This window comes from Portunus trituberculatus, chromosome 15 (assembly GCF_017591435.1).
Source record: "Portunus trituberculatus isolate SZX2019 chromosome 15, ASM1759143v1, whole genome shotgun sequence".
NCBI lineage: Eukaryota > Metazoa > Arthropoda > Malacostraca > Decapoda > Portunidae > Portunus > Portunus trituberculatus.
Window position 1 is genome coordinate 8803629 of NC_059269.1, and position 20000 is coordinate 8823628.

At 41.3% G+C, this 20000-nt stretch overlaps 3 protein-coding genes across 4 annotated transcripts in view; 1 reads left to right on the plus strand and 2 right to left on the minus strand.

The window, feature by feature from the left end:
- The window catches only part of LOC123504238 (von Willebrand factor D and EGF domain-containing protein-like), a 303382-nt gene that overhangs the window by 112069 nt on the left and 171313 nt on the right, over positions 1 to 20000 (plus strand). For both annotated transcript variants that reach the window (XM_045254612.1, XM_045254613.1), the window contains one exon: positions 1330 to 1514. In XM_045254612.1, coding sequence (XP_045110547.1) covers positions 1330 to 1514 — 185 coding nt within the window. The remainder of the gene's footprint in view (positions 1 to 1329; positions 1515 to 20000) is intronic.
- On the minus strand, positions 4323 to 6308 carry LOC123504244. Its single transcript, XM_045254624.1, has 2 exons — positions 6238 to 6308; positions 4323 to 5035 (listed from the first exon to the last, which is right to left on the minus strand). Exons 1-2 carry the CDS (start codon positions 6247 to 6249, stop codon positions 4628 to 4630), a joined length of 420 nt encoding a protein of 139 aa, XP_045110559.1. The 5' UTR covers positions 6250 to 6308; the 3' UTR covers positions 4323 to 4627.
- LOC123504245 lies at positions 17419 to 19559 on the minus strand. Its single transcript, XM_045254625.1, has 2 exons — positions 19481 to 19559; positions 17419 to 18079 (listed from the first exon to the last, which is right to left on the minus strand). Exons 1-2 carry the CDS (start codon positions 19490 to 19492, stop codon positions 17681 to 17683), a joined length of 411 nt encoding a protein of 136 aa, XP_045110560.1. The 5' UTR covers positions 19493 to 19559; the 3' UTR covers positions 17419 to 17680.

Sequence of the window (20000 nt, forward strand, 5' to 3'; positions counted from 1 at the left end):
AGGAGGAGGGGGTTGGGATGGTGAGGGAGGATGGATGGAAGAAGCATGTCAGATAAATATTTCCCTTGGGGATGCGTCGTTCACAAGATATCAAAGTTTCCTCACTTGAATGACGGTGACTGGCTTCGCCACTTCATCCACTGAACGAATTGCTTCTTCTTTGGTCAGTTAATTCAGATTCACGCCTTATTCACGCCTTACTTCCACTTCAGACAGTCACTAAAGGCTTAACTTAACGAAAGAAAAAGAAAACAAAACAGAAAACTCTTGCTTGATATATATATATATATATATATATATATATATATATATATATATATATATATATATATATATATATATATATATATATATATATATATATATATATATATATATATATATATATATACTAGGGTGGGGCGCGGTTACTTCCCGATTTGAGAATGAAATAAAAACCTGTTCACACTTCAGAATTCTTTATTCTTCTTTTATGCCTTTCACACAACATGGGAGATTTACTTTTACACTGTTTTAAAGACAAAATCTTTTAAATGTCCACCTCCATTATCAATACACTGATTCAGACGATTTCGGAAGCTTTGGTCTACTCTCTCCAGCATGTTGAGCGGTATATTGGCTATTTCAGTTGGGATGGCGTTCTGTAGGTCTTCCAGGGTCTGTGGACGGTCGTTATAAACCAGGGATTTTAGATATCCCCACAGGAAATAATCACAGGGGGCTAAATCAGTGTGTGCCCACACTGCACGCATTTCAATGGGATTCCTGAGAGAAGCTTTTCCGAACCGACTGATTTCCCTGAGAGGAGACTTAAACTGGCCTGCGCGCTCACCTGATTTAGCCCCCTGTGATTATTTCCTGTGGGGATATCTCAAATCCCTGGTTTATAACGACCGTCCACAGACCCTGGAAGACCTACAGAACGCCATCCGAACTGAAATAGCCAATATACCGCTCAACATACTGGAGAGAGTAGACCAAAGCTTCCGAAATCGTCTGAATCAGTGTATTGACAATGGAGGTGGACATTTAAAAGATTTTGTCTTTAAAACAGTGTAAAAGTAAATCTCCCATGTTGTGTGAAAGGCATAAAAGAAGAATAAAGAATTCTGAAGTGTGAACAGGTTTTTATTTCATTCTCAAATCGGGAAGTAACCGCGCCCCACCCTTTAGTATATATATATATATATATATATATATATATATATATATATATATATATATATATATATATATATATATATATATATATATATATATATATAAAGTATAACTTCTTTGAACCGTAATAATGTTACTTGTGTTTAATGAAGCTTTTTCTTTACCCAGGCGAATCAACGTGACCAACTTCGGGCCGCGGGAAGACTGCCTCTCTCCCTTAGAGGAGCAACGCACCTTTATCATCCTTGCTAATGCCCCCGGGGGCCGCCACCTCCGCGCCCGCTACGACCATCCTGGGGGTGCCGCCGTGCAGTGGTCTAAGGAGAACGAGGAGGTGGTGTGGAGTGCACTGGGTGAGTATTGCTGTGTGTTGTGCATGTGTTTATTGCCAGAGTATTTTTTTTTTTTATTACTGGAGCAAGACTATTTCAAGGCAATACTGGACATTTTTGGGAGTGTATTCACCTGAGTATAGCTGGTGCTGACGCTTCAGATGCACCGCAATGGTCGGAGGTGTTCGTGAAATGGAATGTTTAGAATGTGCGCACGGAGTATTGGGATCAAGAGGCGGTATTTGGTAGGCTTTGGTGATTTAGGACTCATTCATTCATTGGCAGCGTGTGAAGTTTGTGGGTCAGCATACCATGACCTTACCTGTCCGTGTCACCTTATCACAGCTCGCTTCATGACTTACTCGCACATTGGAAAGAAATATTCTGGCCTCTATACTGCTTGAAGATTATTTTCCATTTGACAGACAGATAGATAGATAGATAGATAGATAGATGAATAGATAAATAGATAGACAAATATATAGATCGTCATCAGTATATTGTGTATTAAAAAGAACGTGTTACAAAATAAAGTGATAAATTTCTATTGATTCATATACATCGATCTATCTATCAGTCCTTTTATCCTTATTAATCTCTGCTTCTCTCTCTCTCTCTCTCTCTCTCTCTCTCTCTCTCTCTCTCTCTCTCTCTCTCTCTCTCTCTCTCTCTCTCTCTCTCTCTCTCTCTCTCTCTCTCTCTCTCTCTCTCTCTCTCTCTCTCTCTCTCTCTCTCTCTCTCTCTCTCTCTCTCTCTCTCTCTCTCTCTCTCTCTCTCTCTCATTATTTTATCTTACTTATCTTCCATGGAAAGTCAACATACAATCATTCTAACCTCTTCCCTTGCTAATATTCCAAACTGCTTACCATAATGAAGCAAAGGCGCACACACAACCTCAGACTTCGAGTTCTCTTACATTGCCACACGTTGGAAGGAATGAACTCAGTGAATCAGTCAGCTGGCACGCCTTCCCTCCGTGCACCCGATACAGCTCCCACTCCCTGCCATTCTCTTAGACTACTTTAGGGGTGTGCGGGAGTAGCAAATCAATGGCTTAAGGACCAGACGACAGGCGCTGGCCCTGCTATGTCGTGCAGTATCTAAAATCCATTACAGCAGGTAAGGGAGCTAGCGGCCAGCCTTCTGAGGTCACGGGGAGGACAGACTTTGACTCTGTTGATGTATTGAGAAACGGATTGACTGATGGCTAAAGAGACAGATAAATAAATACATTGATAGACAGACAGATAAATAGATAAATTAATTGGTACATAAATACGAGATAGACTTTGATGTTGATGGATATACTGGAGAGACACATTTCAAAAGGCACACATCCCTTTCCCGCTCCGTGTATACATCAGTGATATCTACAGTTTACATCTCTGAGTAAAGGTTACATGTGCAACCTGAGTGTTGCAATTTTGTGTCACGTCATCTGGTCTTTTATCAGGATGAGGAGGCGGCAGTTTGACTTTAGAGTTAAGACTTTTGGAGGAATAAGGAAAGTGATATCCATATTTTACGTCTCATAGTAAAGGGTACATGTGCAGATTGGGTGATAGTAAGACGCCATTTCTTTGCCTCCACGGAGCTGAAGCACGACCATATTCCTTCAGGGATTTATGTCAAGGAATTACGAGCGTTCGGCAAACGTCTTCCCCTCGCAATATATTTAGATGTATCATATGCATCATTCCTGGTGGAGACATGATCGCATTTCCCTCATTGGTACACTGGGGCAACTTTTGTAATGACGCTGCTTTATCATAACTACGCACCTTTGTCCCCCGCTGGAAAGTCGAAAGATTTGCGTTTAAACTCGACAAAAGGCCTCTGGTCAAGATGAAACATGATTATTTACCAGCCTGGCTTTAGGGAATACCATACTACCTCTTTTGCCCGCAATGTCGTAAGTTTGGGGTGCTACATGCTCGTAAACTTAAGATAGATTGGTAGTTTGCATAATCTTGGCTCTACCGTATCAGAGCGGCAGATGGACAGTCAAAAGTGTATCGTGAAATAATTTGAAACCAACATAATATCCGTGCCAGCCTCTCAACGCCTCAGTGTTGAATCAGGACACCGTTGATCAAGAGGCAAGCAGAACCTCAGCCTGTTATGGAGGGGAGCAACTCATGGTCTTCCAGCGTTCACTGATGTGTTGACGTATAACAATATACTTTGGTAGCAGGAGATAGGCCATTGCAGATGTAGAATGCAGTGAAAAGGTCAGAGAGAACATGTGCCTGATTACTGTTCCCAATACATAAACAATATGTGTCTTGCAAGCGCACCTATCTGCCTGACATTTACGTTACATTTCTGGACGGAGAGGATAAAAGGGTTCTGGTGTTTGTGGCAACCTTGTCACACACACACACACACACACACACACACACACACACACACACACACACACACACACCGCGTAGTGTAGTGGTTAGCACGCTCGACTCACAATCGAGAAGCCCGGGTTCGAGTCCCGGTAAGCGGCGAGGCAAATGGGCAAGCCTCTTAATGTGTGGCCCCTGTTCACCTAGCAGTAAATAGGTACGGGATGTAACTCGAGAGGTTGTGGCCTCGCTTTCCCAGTGTGTGGAGTGTGTTGTGGTCTCAGTCCTACCCGAAGATCTGTCTATGAGCTCTGAGCTCGCTCCGTAATGGGGAAGACTGGCTGGGTGACCAGCAGGCGACCGAGGTGAGGTGAATTACACAGACACACACACACACACACACATACTTGAATATAAAACAAAAAATAAGACTAATTAAGATTATTGTGGCTATATATTTAACAGGCGAGGTAAAAACTGAATGAAAGGTTGATTTGATAGGGTGGTTCGGACTCACAAAATTTATTGATAACTTTTTACAAACATGTTCTTAGTTCTTAACGTCGGAATTAAGTAACTTAAAAGTGTTATAAGTGCTTGATTCCGTGAAAATGTGATTTAAGCTATAGGTTGAGATGAATGCAGTTCATTGTGTAGGTCGCTATTGTTTAAAAGGTACAACGTACCAGAAGCAGTCAGTCCTGAGGAGCATAGGCTAACGTTACTTCAATAATGAATTAACATTTCTTATGACTAACAGTGTTAATGAGTGTTTAACTGTGCGTGTGGCTGTGTTTATTATTGGTTAAAGGGAGTCAAGTCAGTGGAATCAAAGTTATTGCCAGCATTCTGTATGACCCTTTGCATGGAGCGCACCACCTGCATGATGAGCGGCGTACTCTCCCTAGCAGCGTCGATCTCCTTCAGGATCTCTTGATTAGGGTCTGGGTTCTGCACCAACACCGTCTCGCGTCCCAGCGCCAGAGAGGAATCCACGACCTTGTTGATGCGAGTCACGATATCACCATTGTTATCACTGATGGCTTTGATGAGCGGTGGCAGGAATTGTTCAATGACTACCGTGAGTTTTCTCAGCGCGTCATTGTCTATCTCAGTAGCTGAGGAGGGAAAACTGAAGGCGCCCGTCGCTGCTCCTGACGGCGCAGCGAAAGCTAGGCCAGCCATGCTCACTAGCAGCACAGTGATCTGAGAAGAGGAGAGGTAGTTGGGATGTTTATAAGAGTATATAGGAAGGCGTTACTATACATAAAGACAATAATCATATATTTGGTCTATTTTTACCTTACTATGGCTTGATTGGTTGATGATATCCTTTATTGCCATTACCATACGAGTCGATTACATATTCAAGCATCATGTATGCTGAAAACCTTGATATCTATCACCCATGCATTCTGAGTATACTTCTTAGCCAGAAAAGTGCACTAACTCGATTTACTATTAGTGGAACAAATGGTACGTATCATGTTTCATTCGTTTCACTGTTTTTATTGTTAAATGGAGCTTCATGTTGATTGCGTTGTATTGTATGGAGTACTACAAAGTAATGATGTAGTATTGGTAATAATATACTATAGTCAATTGTGATTAGATTATTTCACTTGTAATCGGATTGATAACAAGGAAAGTGTGCTTAGCGGTCCAGTACCACACTGACGGAGGCTAGTGGGGTGCGTGAGGAAAGATATTGGCGTGACTTCAGTCTGTCAATCTGTTGTCATAGGGAAATGTCTGGCAGAGGCCGGTATGAGAGTTGAGCACCTTTTATCACAGGTAAAAATGTATTTATTCACTAAATGACTATAGAATTATGCAGTCTATTGAGATAGATTTTATTTGTGAGATCTGTTGCTAAAGTGCAAACCATAAGGATTATATACGATATTATAAAACAAAGTGCAAAGAGCAAAATATGATAAAGGTGGATGACAAGAATTTCTTGGAAAAATCAACGTCACACTTGTTACATCTTTACTCTACATGTGGAGAAAGATCACAAGTTACAACCAGGGACACGTTTTGTATGTCGTTATTAGGAGAACTGTTAAAAAAAATTATATCTTACTTGTTGATGACACTGCCTCTAGAAAAAAAAGTATAGAGTTTGTTAAGTATATTAGTTTAGAAGAGATAGGCACAACTAGTGGTTAATGAGAATCTTGATATTTTTTGTCCACAAAAAAGCATTGTCAATATAAGAATATGTTGAGACCGGTTCCTGGTATAATTGATTTTATTTACATCTAAGAACCGATGACACAATTGTAAGCGTTGCAATAAAGTAACAATAACCAAGATTGATAAGGTTACGTGCACACTGCGATGGGAGCTATAGGAAGTGTACATGCCCACTAAAAGCTGATTCTTGTTGAGGTGTGGCGACTCACCTGAAGTTTCATTGTGATATGAAGTGAAGGAGAGGGGGCGACTTGCTTCAGCAACTGGCAAACATCAACTAATGTGTCCGCAAGCCTGCTCTCAATATATTGCCTGAGAGTGCATAAATGTGACGAGATTCCAGTTAGTACCAGATTGTGCGTATGATCTTTTCTTTTTTGTGTGTGACGGCATTACCTGCAGTACTGCACGTATACTTCAGGTCACCTTGTTCATCAATAACTGCATGGTTAGTGCGATCCCTTCCAGTAAGTGACATCTTGCACCCTAAAAAAGTAATTTGAATTCAGAAGTTGGCATGTGGTTCGTCTCCACTTTCCTGTCCTTGCCATGGTATGTTTTTTGTACTTTTATGTAGACATCGGTGAGTCAATCAGCGCCATCACGTATATATCTAAATCGCTCCCTTCTGTAACCCACTTTGATGGGGAAAAAATCCGAAGGCCATAGTGCCATTCACACACACACACACACACACACACACACACACAGAGAGAGAGAGAGAGAGAGAGAGAGAGAGAGAGAGAGAGAGAGAGAGAGAGAGAGAGAGAGAGAGAGAGAGAGAGAGAGAGAGAGAGAGAGAGAGAGAGAGAGAGAGGGGTTGGAGGAACGTTCTCCTCGTTATTAGATATCTTGTCCCTGATATATCTTATATTGAGAAGTTGATGTGGTTTGGTTTGTACTCTTTGCACTGACTGCGGAAGCGTTGTGGTCTTTGTTTTAAACACCTTGAACACTAGACGCTTTATTGTGTTTGCTTTCTATACATACATGTACATTATCGAATCAAAATAGGGGTAGTTTTTTTTTTTTGCACATATATGTACATTATGGAATCAAAATAGTGGTAGGACAAAGCTCTTGACAAGCCATATCTTTATGGATAATACGGTAAAAGATTTATGAAAAGAAGGAAAAAATGTGGTTGATGATCAAATAAGTCAATCTGTTAAAGATGACAGAAATCGCACCATATCACGGGGGGGGCAAAGTGTCAATATATTGCTCACAAAAAAATTTACGTTACACAGCTGAAGATAAAAAAAAAAAAAAAAAATCTCCCAAGTTTGCCTTCTTGGGGCAGCCATGTTATTCAACGACTACGCATTCCAGTTGTCGGACAGCCTCGGCAAGTTTTTTGGATCACTCTCGCCTTTGTTTGTAAAATGAAAAACAAAATTAATGAGAAATGTAGAAAATATGGATAGATAAATAAAACTAAGATTATATGAGAAAAACAAATGAAAGTGTGCGTTGATTATAATAGTGAAAAAAAAATGATGTGTCAGTTAATTAAGATAAGATATTATGTACGAGGCAACTTTATTCTGGTGTAATATGTAATAACACGAGGTCAGTCATTATGTGTTTTGAATTTCTTACAGTGTTGCTTCTTCTGAAATAATCTACCGTTCATCTATTGTCAATGCTCCTCTGACCTTGATAATGTAGTGATCATCTCAGTCACCCATTGCACACATTCCATGTGTTCTATTGTACCTGACACACGTTCTCTCCATACTTCTAAGACAAACTATTATAAACTTGTTTTCTTTCTCATACTATTTCTATGCATATATATATATATATATATATATATATATATATATATATATATATATATATATATATATATATATATATATATATATATATATATATATATGGTTCTTCTCTAGAATCACTGCTCCACGCCGATCTGTATAATACGTATAGCACAGTGTAGTATATGTAACGTGTTTAACATCAGTGAGAGTTTTGGTGAGTGCTCGGCCTTAGTGTGTCGTACACAAGCCTTCAAATGTGGTGTGTTCGGTGAATTTTCTATAAGTCTAGCAAGCTGCGGCGAGCCACGGAGCTCCATCACACTCGGAAATGAGCAGTACACTGACTTGCATTTGTTTCTAGCTGGGGTTTGTGGGTAACTGGTGAATAGGATTCTTATTGTGCCTATAGTTCTTTTGTCCAATGACGTGCCACCACCTATTAACAGCACGAGCTGCGTCAATGGGAATTAGCTATATGTATTCATAGGCGGGGCACAGCAGGGCAGACAGGTGCACAGACATCTGTGTGAGCAGTTCAGCCATGGCCACCAGTGACACTAGTTGTAAAGGTTGCGAATTTGATAACTGGGAAATCATCGCTCCTGCGATGCAAGTCAGTGTACAATCGAGAAGAGGACCAGCCAGGACCTTCATCCTTTCGTTAAGGTATTGTGAGGAGGGGTATTGGTAGAGGTAGGGCATATTGTGTGAAGCTATAAGAGAACCGGTGTGGGGGGAGGGAAACTGCCCAAAAGCAAGGATAGGGTAGGTTAGGTTTATGTTAGGGTTAGGTTAGTGTTGGAGGGGGTTCTGGGGGGGCACAGCACCCCCGGTTAGGTTAGGTCACATTAGGTTAGGTTTATGTTAGGGTTAGGTTAGTGTTGTAGGGGGGGTCCGTGGGGGCCACGCCCCCACCGGCTAGGTTAGGTTACGTTAGGTTAGGTTTATGTTAGGGTTAGGTTAGGCTACGTTAGGTTAGGTTTTTGTTCTTAGATTTTTTTGGATCGCCATATCTCGCCTCTTGGCTCCCCCCCCAAAAAAACCCTATTTCCCACAGTCCCCCAAGCTTGTTGGGGGGGAGAAGGGAGAAGGGGAGAGGAAAGGGAGGGGAGCAGTGGTTCTGTAGTTTTACCATATATATATATATATATATATATATATATATATATATATATATATATATATATATATATATATATATATATATATATATATATATACAAGGACGGATAAGGCCCTTATACAGAGTAAGCAGTTGGAGGGCGAGAAAAACTGTCGGAGACGCCTCAGAACACCTAACTTCATAGAAGCTGTTTTAGCAAGAGATGAGATGTGAAGTTTCCAGTTAAGATTATGAGCAAAGGACAGACCGAGGATATTCATTGTGGAAGAGGAGACAGTTGAGTGTCATTGAAGAAGAGGGATAGTTGTCTGGAAGGTTGTGTCGAGTTGATAGATGGAGGAATTGAGTTTTGAGGCATTGAAAACTACTAGATTTTCTCTGCCCCAATCGGAAATCTTAGAAAGATCGGAAGTCAGGCGTTCCGTGGCGTCCCCGCGTGATCTGTTGATTTCCTGAAGGGTTGGACTCTGAAAGAACGTGGAAAGATGTAGGTGGTATCATCAGCGTAGGAGTGGATAGGGCAAGAAGTTTGGTTAAGAAGGTCATTAATGAATAATAGAAAGAGAGTGGGTGACAGGACAGAACCCTGAGGAACACCACTATTAATAGGTTTAGGAGAAGAACAGTAGCCGTCTACCACAGCAGCAATAGAGCGGTCGGAAAGGAAACTTGAGATAAAGTTGCAGAGAGAAGGATAGAAGCCGTAGGAGGGCAGTTTTGAAATCAAAGCTTTATGCCAGACTCTATCAAAAGCTTTTGATATGTCTAACGCAACAGCAAAAGTTTCACCGAAATCTCTAAAAGAGGATGACCAAGACTCAGTAAGGAAAGCCAGAAGATCACCAGTAGAGCGACCTTGACGGAAGCCATACTGGCGATCAGACAGAAGATTGTGAAGTGACAGATGTTTGAGAATCTTCCTATTCAGGATAGATTCAAAAACTTTAGACAAGCAAGAGATTAAAGCTATAGGACGGTAGTTTGAGAGGTTAGAACGGTCACCCTTTTAGGAACAGGCTGAATGTAGGCGAACTTCCAGCAGGAAGGAAAGGTAGAAGTCGATAGACAAAGTTGGAAGAGTTTGGCCAGGCAAGGTGCAAGCACAGAAGCACAGTTTTTGAGAACAATAGGAGGGACCCCATCAGGTCCATAAGCCTTCCGAGGGTTTAGGCCAGCAAGGGCATGGAAAACATCATTACGAAGAATTTTGATTGTAGACATGAAATAGTCAGAGGGAGGAGGAGAGGGAGGACAAGCCCAGAATCGTCCAAGGTGGAGTTGTGAGCAAAGGTTTGAGAAAAGAGTTCAGCTTTAGAGACAGAAGAGATGGCAGTGGTGCCATCAGGATGAAATAAAGGAGGAAAGATGAAGAAGTGAAGTTATTTGAGATGTTTTTGGCTAGATGCCAGAAGTCACGAGGAGAGTTTGAGTTTGAAAGATTTTGACATTTCCTATTTATGAAAGAGTGTTTGGCAAGTTGAAGAACAGACTTGGCATGATTCCGGGCAGAGATATAAAGTGCATGAGATTCAGGAGATGGAAGGCTCAAGTACCTTTTGTGGGCAACCTCTCTATCATGTATAGCACGAGAACAGGCTGAGTTAAACCAAGGTTTAGAAGGTTTAGGTTGAGAAAAGAATGAGGAATGTACGCCTCCATGCCAGATACTAACACCTCTGTTATGCGTTCAGCACAAAGAGATGGGTCTCTGACACGGAAGCAATAATCATTCCAGGGAAAATCAGCATAATACCTCCTCAGGTCCCCCCAACTGGCAGAGGCAAAACGCCAGAGGCACCTTCGCTTTGGGGGATCCTGCGGAGGGATTGGAAAAATAGGACAAGATACAGAAATGAGATTGTGATCGGAGGAGCCCAACGGAGATGAAAGGGTGACAGCATAAGCAGAAGGGTTAGAGGTGAGGAAGAGATCAAGAATGTTGGGCGTGTCTCCAAGACGGTCAGGAATACGAGTAGGGTGTTGCACCAGTTGCTCTAGGTCATGGAAGATAGCAAAGTTGAAGGCTAGTTCACCAGGGTGGTCAGTGATGGGAGAGGAAAGCTAAAGCTGGTGGTGAACATTGAAATCTCCAAGAATGGAAATCTCAGCGAAAGGGTAGAGGTACAGAATGTGCTCCACTTTAGAAGTTAAGTAGTCGAAGAATTCCTGACGTTGGAAAGTGCTGAAAAGCTGCCAGATTCGCCAGATAACTTAATTTAGCACATTCAACTCGGTATGCTGGAAAAAAAAATATTACGTCATATATGTGCTATCAAACTAAGTAATAAATTATTAGGAACATCTCTAATCAGCTTCACCAAGCACAAAAGCCAAAAATACTTGGTTCATGGTCTCAGTTTTGGGACACTTGAGTGAATTACATTATTTTCAGTAAGCAAGCACATTTCATTGGTTCAAGTTAATTAATTAGCAATCAAATCCAAAAAATGTGACGAATATCAAATAAACACGATGTTTTGATTCAAAATCCTTGTATGACATCAGTGAAAGATTGTCCGTTCCGTATGTAAACAACATCAAGCAGGTTTCTACCTGCTCCCCACCGGTTATAGGCAAACAGTTCAGGGTCTGGATGCGATGCTGACGGTCCTTTGCATCAATCTATGAAGTGCTTTGAGCAGATAGCATGGTCCTTGGTAGCTCTCCACGTCGGGCCTCGTTTACATCGTGTCTCCCATAATCTTCTTCGAGCCGCGTCTTTCTTCCTGGGAAACACAGTCTATCCTTTCATGCCTTGGTTTTCTTTTTGATATAGAATTGCAGTCAGCTACAGCACATGTATAAACTGGCATTCTGTTCCAGCTCTAAGAACACTCCACACTAGGGTGACTAGATTTCTGAGACAAATTCCGGGGACATTTTCAGTTCAGGGAGGTAAAAACATGTAGTGTTTTTGCACTGGAAAAACCAAAACGGAGACACTATCCATACCATTTCTAAACCAGCAATCAAAAGTTTCTCTCGCCTTATTTACCCAAGTTGCAAAGAAAAAAAATCTCTATCTGATGAAATATCTGAGATCATGAACACCCATTAGGTGTTAAAATGTGTCCGCTATACATTTCACCGTCTTCACGGAAACTAAGGCCATCTCCTTATTCTTGACATTCTAAAAGAGTAATGATAAAAGGACATAATTATCATAATCAAAAGGAGTAGTTTTTAACGCATCAAGTGATCTTTCAGTTACAGAAAACCGGGGACAGCAGTAGCCGGGGACAGGTCACTGAAATCGGGGACTGTCCCCGGAAACCGTGGACGTCTGGTCACCCTACTCCACACGAGCTTCCAAACAACCGTGGGCCGCAAGGTTGTTTTGGTGTTTTGAGAGGACTCGGTGTTTCTGAGTTCAGTTAGTCTTTTCGGTTTGATATGCCTTCGGCCGCAAAAATGTTGCTCTAACAAGATTATTACAGAATGTATTCCTTTGTAATATTTAGAGGAGAAACAGGGCTCTCTGTTGAACTATATGAAAAAATGTTTCAAACCAAATATGTAGTTGAGACTAGTAAAAAATGCGAGAGCATTGAAACCGCAACTGTGAGTATTAAGCTTATAATAACAGTTTTGTAGAGTGTGTATTACCAGATCATATGGATAATGTTAGGATAAACACTTGAAATTAATGTTTTGCAGTACAAAGACTCAATACCTCAAGATTTATTATGATATGAATTTTAGAATGTGTCTCTCTTGCGAGCTGGCTGGCTGTATACCGAGTCGCGTATTAAAACAGCCAGCGATCAATGGCAACCCAATAATATCCGACGTCGGGAATCTACTATAGTCACAAGAGTTAGGGGAGAGATAAACAGCACAGATGAATTTAGTTTGAGAGTGACTGTTAAGTAGTAGCCAGATGGTGGAAAATTCGGAAGACTCAAGAGCGTGGGCACAAGAGCAAGTTGGGTCGTTGCACACATAGACGCAACATCCAGCTTTAGAATGAAAATGAGAATAGAGAAAGTAGGAGGGGACAGAGAAGGGTCTACTGTCTGTTGCCTCAGACTGCTGTGTATCGGTGAGGAAAAGAAGATGAGGTTTAGTAGAGGAGAGGTGGTGTTCCACAGATTGAAAATTAGATCTAAGACCGCGAATGTTGCAAAAGTTAATGTAGAAAAAGTTGAGGGAGGTGTCAAGGCATTTGTGGTCTTCAACAGGAGAGGTGTCCGACCTGGGGACATTTTTGGTCCCCTCCCCAGAGGGGGACTCCGAGGCGTTGTTTATTTTGGTCCCGCTATAAGCGTGTTTGCAATGAACGATTCTCACAATGAACAAGTGACCAAAAATATTCAGTCCAAAATTTTTGTTTTAATCGAGCACGTTCACTATGAACGAATCGCTTCCGAAAGTGAAGGAAATCCGAGGAGTTCTCGCTATGAACAGCGTTCGCGTCGCTATGAACGGCGTTCGCGTCGCTTTGAACAGCGCGCGTGACATCGATGCTCATTGTGACCTCATGACTGTCTGCGGTGGATGCACTTGTTGAGGCTTGGGGTGACGTAAACGAGGCTACCTTGAGGCTCTAAGTTAAAAAGGGACGAATTTTGCTTTGACTTAGAAAAACTTATCAGAAGTTATCGAGAGTCACATGTGGCAAAAATTAATGAAAGAAAGCAAACTTTAATAGATCGCTACATTCGTCAACCCCAACAAGACCAACCTGAGGTTGAAGTTGATGAACCTCCTCCTAACCTTGAACCTAACCCTGAACTTGTGGCAGGACCCTCTGGTGTTCGCCGTGTCACTTCCTAGTAACGAGGAGTTTGAAGGATTTATGAGGGATGTGAAGAACGACAGCACTAATCCCCTTCAGCGCCTTTGTTCCCTAGGAGTCACTAATCCCTCATCAAGTGAGGACAGTGAGTGACTCCCAACAAGCCTCGGAACTCTCCCCTGTACATAAATCCCCCTAGAATTAAGGTAAGTGACAACAGCAAAGTTACTCTTTATTACCATTTTCTTTATGTGTGCAATGTATTCCATGCAGGGTTGGAGCAATTACAATTCAAAATCTTAATTACAATTACAATTACATTATTAAAACTTTAAATTGCAATTATAATTACAATTACTCATGTGAATTTCAGTTACAATTACAATTACTACAAGAGACTGTCAATTATAATTACAATTATGATTACCTAGCTTCCAATAGTAAGCTTTGGTTGAAAAGAAAAACATTAGTATCGTACTGTTGTTATTTATTGAAAAATTACAACACTACTTTGCAATATAACTAAATCAAGAATTTCCTGTGATTAAAGGTATTTTCTCCTTTAAATAAACAGCAGTGCAACAAGCTATGTAAATAGGAAAAAAGACTGATTTAGGATTTAATTCTTGTAGTTTTGAATACATGGATGAAAACAAATCTACTGACAGGCTTGTAAAAACTAAATTGCTATTTCATTTTTGAAAAATTACAGGTGGTAGGATAACTTATATTTGAGCGGTTGCACTGGATGGTAGTTTTTTAAACAGTTCACTGTTACACGTGATCATTATCATTGATCTGAAAGAAGAGACCCCAAGTTGAGCTCCGTTTGCAGTAAAATAGTTTCCTGCAATGCTAAAAACTCGTCCAGATGGAGCTGATGTAGCAGTACACCCTAATACATCTCTTGCAAGATTCTTCAATAGACTCATCGCATGTGTGCTTCTTTCCAGTAATCATATACAGTATTCACATATTTGCTACCATAGCAGTAAAAAACAAGGATTATCAGAATTTTAGTATGACTGACTTTTTTCACAATTACAATTAAATTACAATTACTTTATAATGTAATTAATTATAATTACAATTACTTCATTAAGTTCTACATCCAATTACAATTACAATTACATACTTTAATGTAATTAATTACATTTCAATTCAGTTACAATTACAATTACTCCAACCCTGAATTCCATGTTTAACCCCATTTTTTCCCGGAAAAACAAGTAAAATAGGGCTGAAAGTTAGGTTTAGGAGAGAGCTGATCGACCTATTAGCCTTTTTCCCATAGGATACATTATTCACTACGAACGATTTCACTATGAACGACCTTGTTCATCGACCTATTAGACGTTTATAGGGGGACCGAGGTATATATATATATATATATATATATATATATATATATATATATATATATATATATATATATATATATATATATATATATATATATATATATATATATATATATATATATTAGTCTATTCACTTCACTAATGCAAAGCTAAACCAGTACCTTCACTCTCTCCTTCCTCTTATTGGTAAATTCAGCAACTCTCATCACGTCCTCGCCACTTCTGCTTGTGGCTTGAAATCTTTCAGAAGGTGGTTTTTAAATAGTATCATGACACCCATACCAACTCTCGTGGTTACTTTACTCTCTTTCTGTTTCAATTCCTTTTTTCTATAGTCACAGCTCAAAATATTTCAGAAGAGGATGATAAGGACACAAAACCGACATATCTCCCTTGGTTGTTTTCTTTCTGAGCGTGGTGGATAAGGTGGTGAGCGTGGGATTGGGCAAACGTCCACGCGTAGGTTCGAATCCCACCACATACCGCTTTGAAACTGCCATTTGTCGAGTGGTTTAAAGTTACCCACATGCCTCCATGATACCCAGGTTCTAGGTGGTTACACCGAAGATGATGATATTGGCCGTAATATGGGTGGAAGGCAAACAGCGCTTTCCATACTCTTCAACTTAACTACAGGCGCTATAGGCTAGGACAAAAAAAAAAAAAAAGAAGAAAAAAAAAATGAAATGAAAAACTTGAAAACGAAAGTAAAAATGTTAAAACCGTGTCTCTTGGCTCTTTTTTCTTGTTTCTATTCGGGAATGACATTGCGAGAGGGCTGGCACCATCAATATGTTCTGGTATGGTTGAAGAGAAACACCGGGGCCTTTCCCTGTGTTTATTGTAAGATACAAAGCGTATTGAAGCTTGGTAGACTTGGTAGCGAGTAGCCGTGGAGGCTTGAGAAGTAGCCGGTGGCCAGAGCAAGACTTGTAGTCGGCAGCGGCTAGATGAAGCTTGTAGCAAGCTTGATGATGTAGAATTACAGTCTAGACACTGGAGTGTGACTGTAGACAGTAGACTGTAGACTGTAGAACTAGACTGGCTCTGCAGGACAGGAGAACCAGTCAAAGAGAAAAGGCAAGCGGATTGCCAGGCAGAGCGTGAGCCTATTCCCTAAGCTGCGTTGGGAACGACTGAATGCGGCGTCCCATGGGGCGAAACAATACCCACGGTCGTAGTACATCATACGGTAGAACATTACATTACTCCGCGTTAACAAGGTAGTGCTCATCATACCAGTCTATATATCTGGTATGTTTGTATGTATGTATATGTTTGTATTTATGTATTTATGTGTGTAATGAGTCTATTTCTCATTTCTGAATACCCTGACACTTTCTACAGACTTTATCCCTCACCTTTTTTCAGTCTCCCCCTTCACCACAAACCTTTACAATCCAGCTTTAATATTCTAGAAATATGGTGTTGTTCAAGTCATGGAGGAAGCTCTGCTAAGACTGCCGTGCACATCTTACTGTTTAGTATAATATCTTATTTCACTGGTTAATTAATGGAATACGTTCATGGGTTAAGTTGTTAGTACTGAGTGATCACGAAGCTGTAGAAGAAGATTAAATTAGTTTGTAGATGAAAATGATAAATTAATGATTTGTATATTTCATGTTGAGACTGCCGTGTGTAGTCTTGATAGCTTCTTGCAGAATTGATTGTGACAATGTAATTTCACTGTCTGATCTTGTGGCGCACTGGAGACTGAAGGAGTCATGTGCAGGTGAGTCCCTTGAATAACACATTTGAAACATTTTATTATGCTTAATATACTACATTTTTAAAGAAGTGTTAATACAAGAGAAGCGGCAGTCCATTGTCCATTGAATAACACAAACATGCAGCTCAGGAAAGAGCAGAGGTGAGGGAGATATAAGGATGATGTAAACTTGTAAAGTAATCACCCACACCTTCACGTAGACTGGACAGATGGTGAGCTTTGAATGGCGGACCAGAGGTGTGGTGAAGGAGAGAGGGAGTGTGTCTGGTGTACTGGTGGACTGACCAAGTAAAGATAGTTACTTGAGTATGTTGTATGGAATTAGCGCTCTCACTGAAACATTTATTTTCTTCTAATTCATTACGGAGATGTCTCGTTTTTCTTTCAACACAAAAACACCGAATAGAACTTTGGCATTAAGAACACAAGGGATAAGTGTTCCCTGAGATAGAAGATTGAAGCTTACAGATTCTCTTGCAGGCTAAGGTGAAGAGTTCCCCTGTAAAAGAATAAAGGTTAAACTGAAATACGGATGAAAATTATAGGTGGAAATATGAAAGCATGTTTCATGCAGAGAATTCCATGCCATGCCATGCCACACCACATATTTCCTGAAGTTCTTGTATTGCCACATTGAAGTGAGAGGGGATACACTCATTCAAACAAAGGATGTTGGGAAATGTAAATTTACTATCGCGAGGTTTTACAATATTGTATAGTTTGAGTGGAAATCCTTATAACTAAAAGAAGGTCCGGCAGTGGCGAAAAGATAGAAAATAGACTTAAGAGAGAGCGAGGAGATGTATAGCACTGGATTTTGCTTCTATTGGCAGTTGTTTGTTTGGACGAATATGTAACATAATTTTTCTATGGTTGTATGTTTTTGGTGAAGCTGTACTTTGTTCGCTCATTCCTTTTCTGCCTGTGGGTTTTTACTGGCTTGGAATGTCAAAGTCAAAATTGCCACTGGGGTTGTTGTCAGGGCTATGTGTTTTGAAGGTGGCCCTCATGATGTCCAGGATGAGTGGCATGGTCTCCCTAGCAGCCTGCACCTCCTCCAGCTCCTCTTGGTTCTTTTCCGAGGGGTCCTTCACCTTGAGGGCTTCGCGACTCAGCAGCAAGGAGGAGTCCACGATCTTGTGTAGCCGGCTGGTAATGTCACCGTTGTCATCATTAATGGCCTGGAAGATCGGCGGAATGAACTTCTCGATGAGGTTGACGGTTTCCCTTAGTTGTTCCTCGTCCAGATCTTTTGCAGAGACAGAAGTAGGCCTGGGGCGTGATGGGTAAGCCAAGGTAACGCCAACCAAACCCACGAGGACCATGAATACCTGTAGAGAGTAGGACGTTATTGTGTGTGTGTGTGTGTAATTCACTGTTTGATCTGCTGCAGTCTCTGACGAGACAGCCAGACGTTACCCTACGGAACGAGCTCAGAGCTCATTGTTTCCGATCTTCGGATAGGCCTGAGACCAGGCACACACCACACACCGGGACAACAAGGTCTCAACTCCTCGATTTACATCCCGTACCTACTCACTGCTAGGTGAACAGGGGCTACACGTGAAAGGAGACACACCCAAATATCTCCACCCGGCCGGGGAATCGAACCCCGGTCCTCTAGCTTGTGAAGCTAGCGCTCTAACCACTGAGCTACCGGGCCGTGTGTGTGTGTGTGTGTGTGTGTGTGTGTGTGTGTGTGTGTGTGTAATTCACTGTTTGATCTGCTGCAGTCTCTGACGAGACGGCCAGACGTTACCCTACGGAACGAGCTCAGAGCTCATTTTTTCCGATCTTCGGATAGGCCTGAGACCAGGCACACACCACACACCGGGACAACAAGGTCACAACTCCTCGATTTACATCCCGTACCTACTCACTGCTAGGTGAACAGGGACTACACGTGAAAGGAGACACACCCAAATATCTCCACCCGGCCGGGGAATCGAACCCCGGTCCTCTGGCTTGTGAAGCCAGCGCTCTAACCACTGAGCCACCGGGCCGTGTGTGTGTGTGTGTGTGTGTGTGTGTGTGTGTGTGTGTGTGTGTGTGTTTACACATCACATATTACTGATGGAAGTATACTATCATTGATCTCATATGGCTAACGTGATGGTATCAAGTCAGTTCAGTCTAATTCATGTTATTTGTTACACTGTGTTCATGGAAAGTCTTATCAGTTTTTGTTTTTTATATAGGGAAGAGGGCCAGCCAAGGGGAAAATAAGAAATAAAAAAAAGGCCCACTTGTGTGCTGGCTCTCTACAAAGAGGAAAAGCGTCAGCCAAAATTAGGGAGCAAATGCCTCGATACCTCCCTCTTAAAAGAAGACAAGTCGTAGGAAGTCGGAAATACAGATGCAGAGAGGAAAGATATGAATGATTCAGAGTACTGGTCTTGCGTTAGAGAGTTGGACAGAATAGGGATGAGAGGAAGAAGAAAGCCTTGTGCAGCGAGGCCGCAGGAGGACGGGAGGCATGCAGTTAGCAAGATCAGTAGAACAGTTAGCATGAAAATAGCGATAAAAGAAAGAAAGAGATGCAACATTTCGGCGGTGAGAAAGAGGCTGAAGACAGTTAGTCAGAGGAGAGGAGTTGATGAGACGAAAAGCTTTTGATTCCACCCTACACCAGACATGTATGAAACAAAAAGATCGTAGATATAACAAAATGGTACCTTATGATGTATACCGTAGCAGTGGGCGGCGTCTACTTTAAGGGTGTCTCTACTTACCTGGAGTTTCATTGCGAATGTTGGGAGCGAAAGAGATGAGGAGCGAGAGAGCCTTATTCTGGTGAAGCCGAGCGTGGAACTGAGGCTGGACACTGTATTAGAGATTATATATGTTTGTGAAAGTGGTTGGTAGGCGAGGTCACTGTGGATAGTGGGTGAAGAAAGGAAGTGGGGGGTAGAAAAAAAAAGAATGATTTTAGAGGAATAAAAATGAAAAGGGCGTTTCGAACAAGCAGCCGAAGCCTCCGGGGGTTTTCGAAGGACACCCTCTCTCTCTCTCTCTCTCTTAAGATTTATGTACGATTAGCCCATCTTATTGACATTAGGAAAGATCTATGGAAGTCAAAAGGTTATTGGATACAGAAGGAAAGGAGGGTGATTGTTTGATGTAGGTAGATAAGTTGCATGCAATAATTGTCACGTATAAATTGACTGATTCTTACAGCTTCCCTTTTTTATCTTTTGTCTTTTGTTCTGATTGTTGCATTCAGCTTCATTTGAATTAACGAAAGAAAATTCT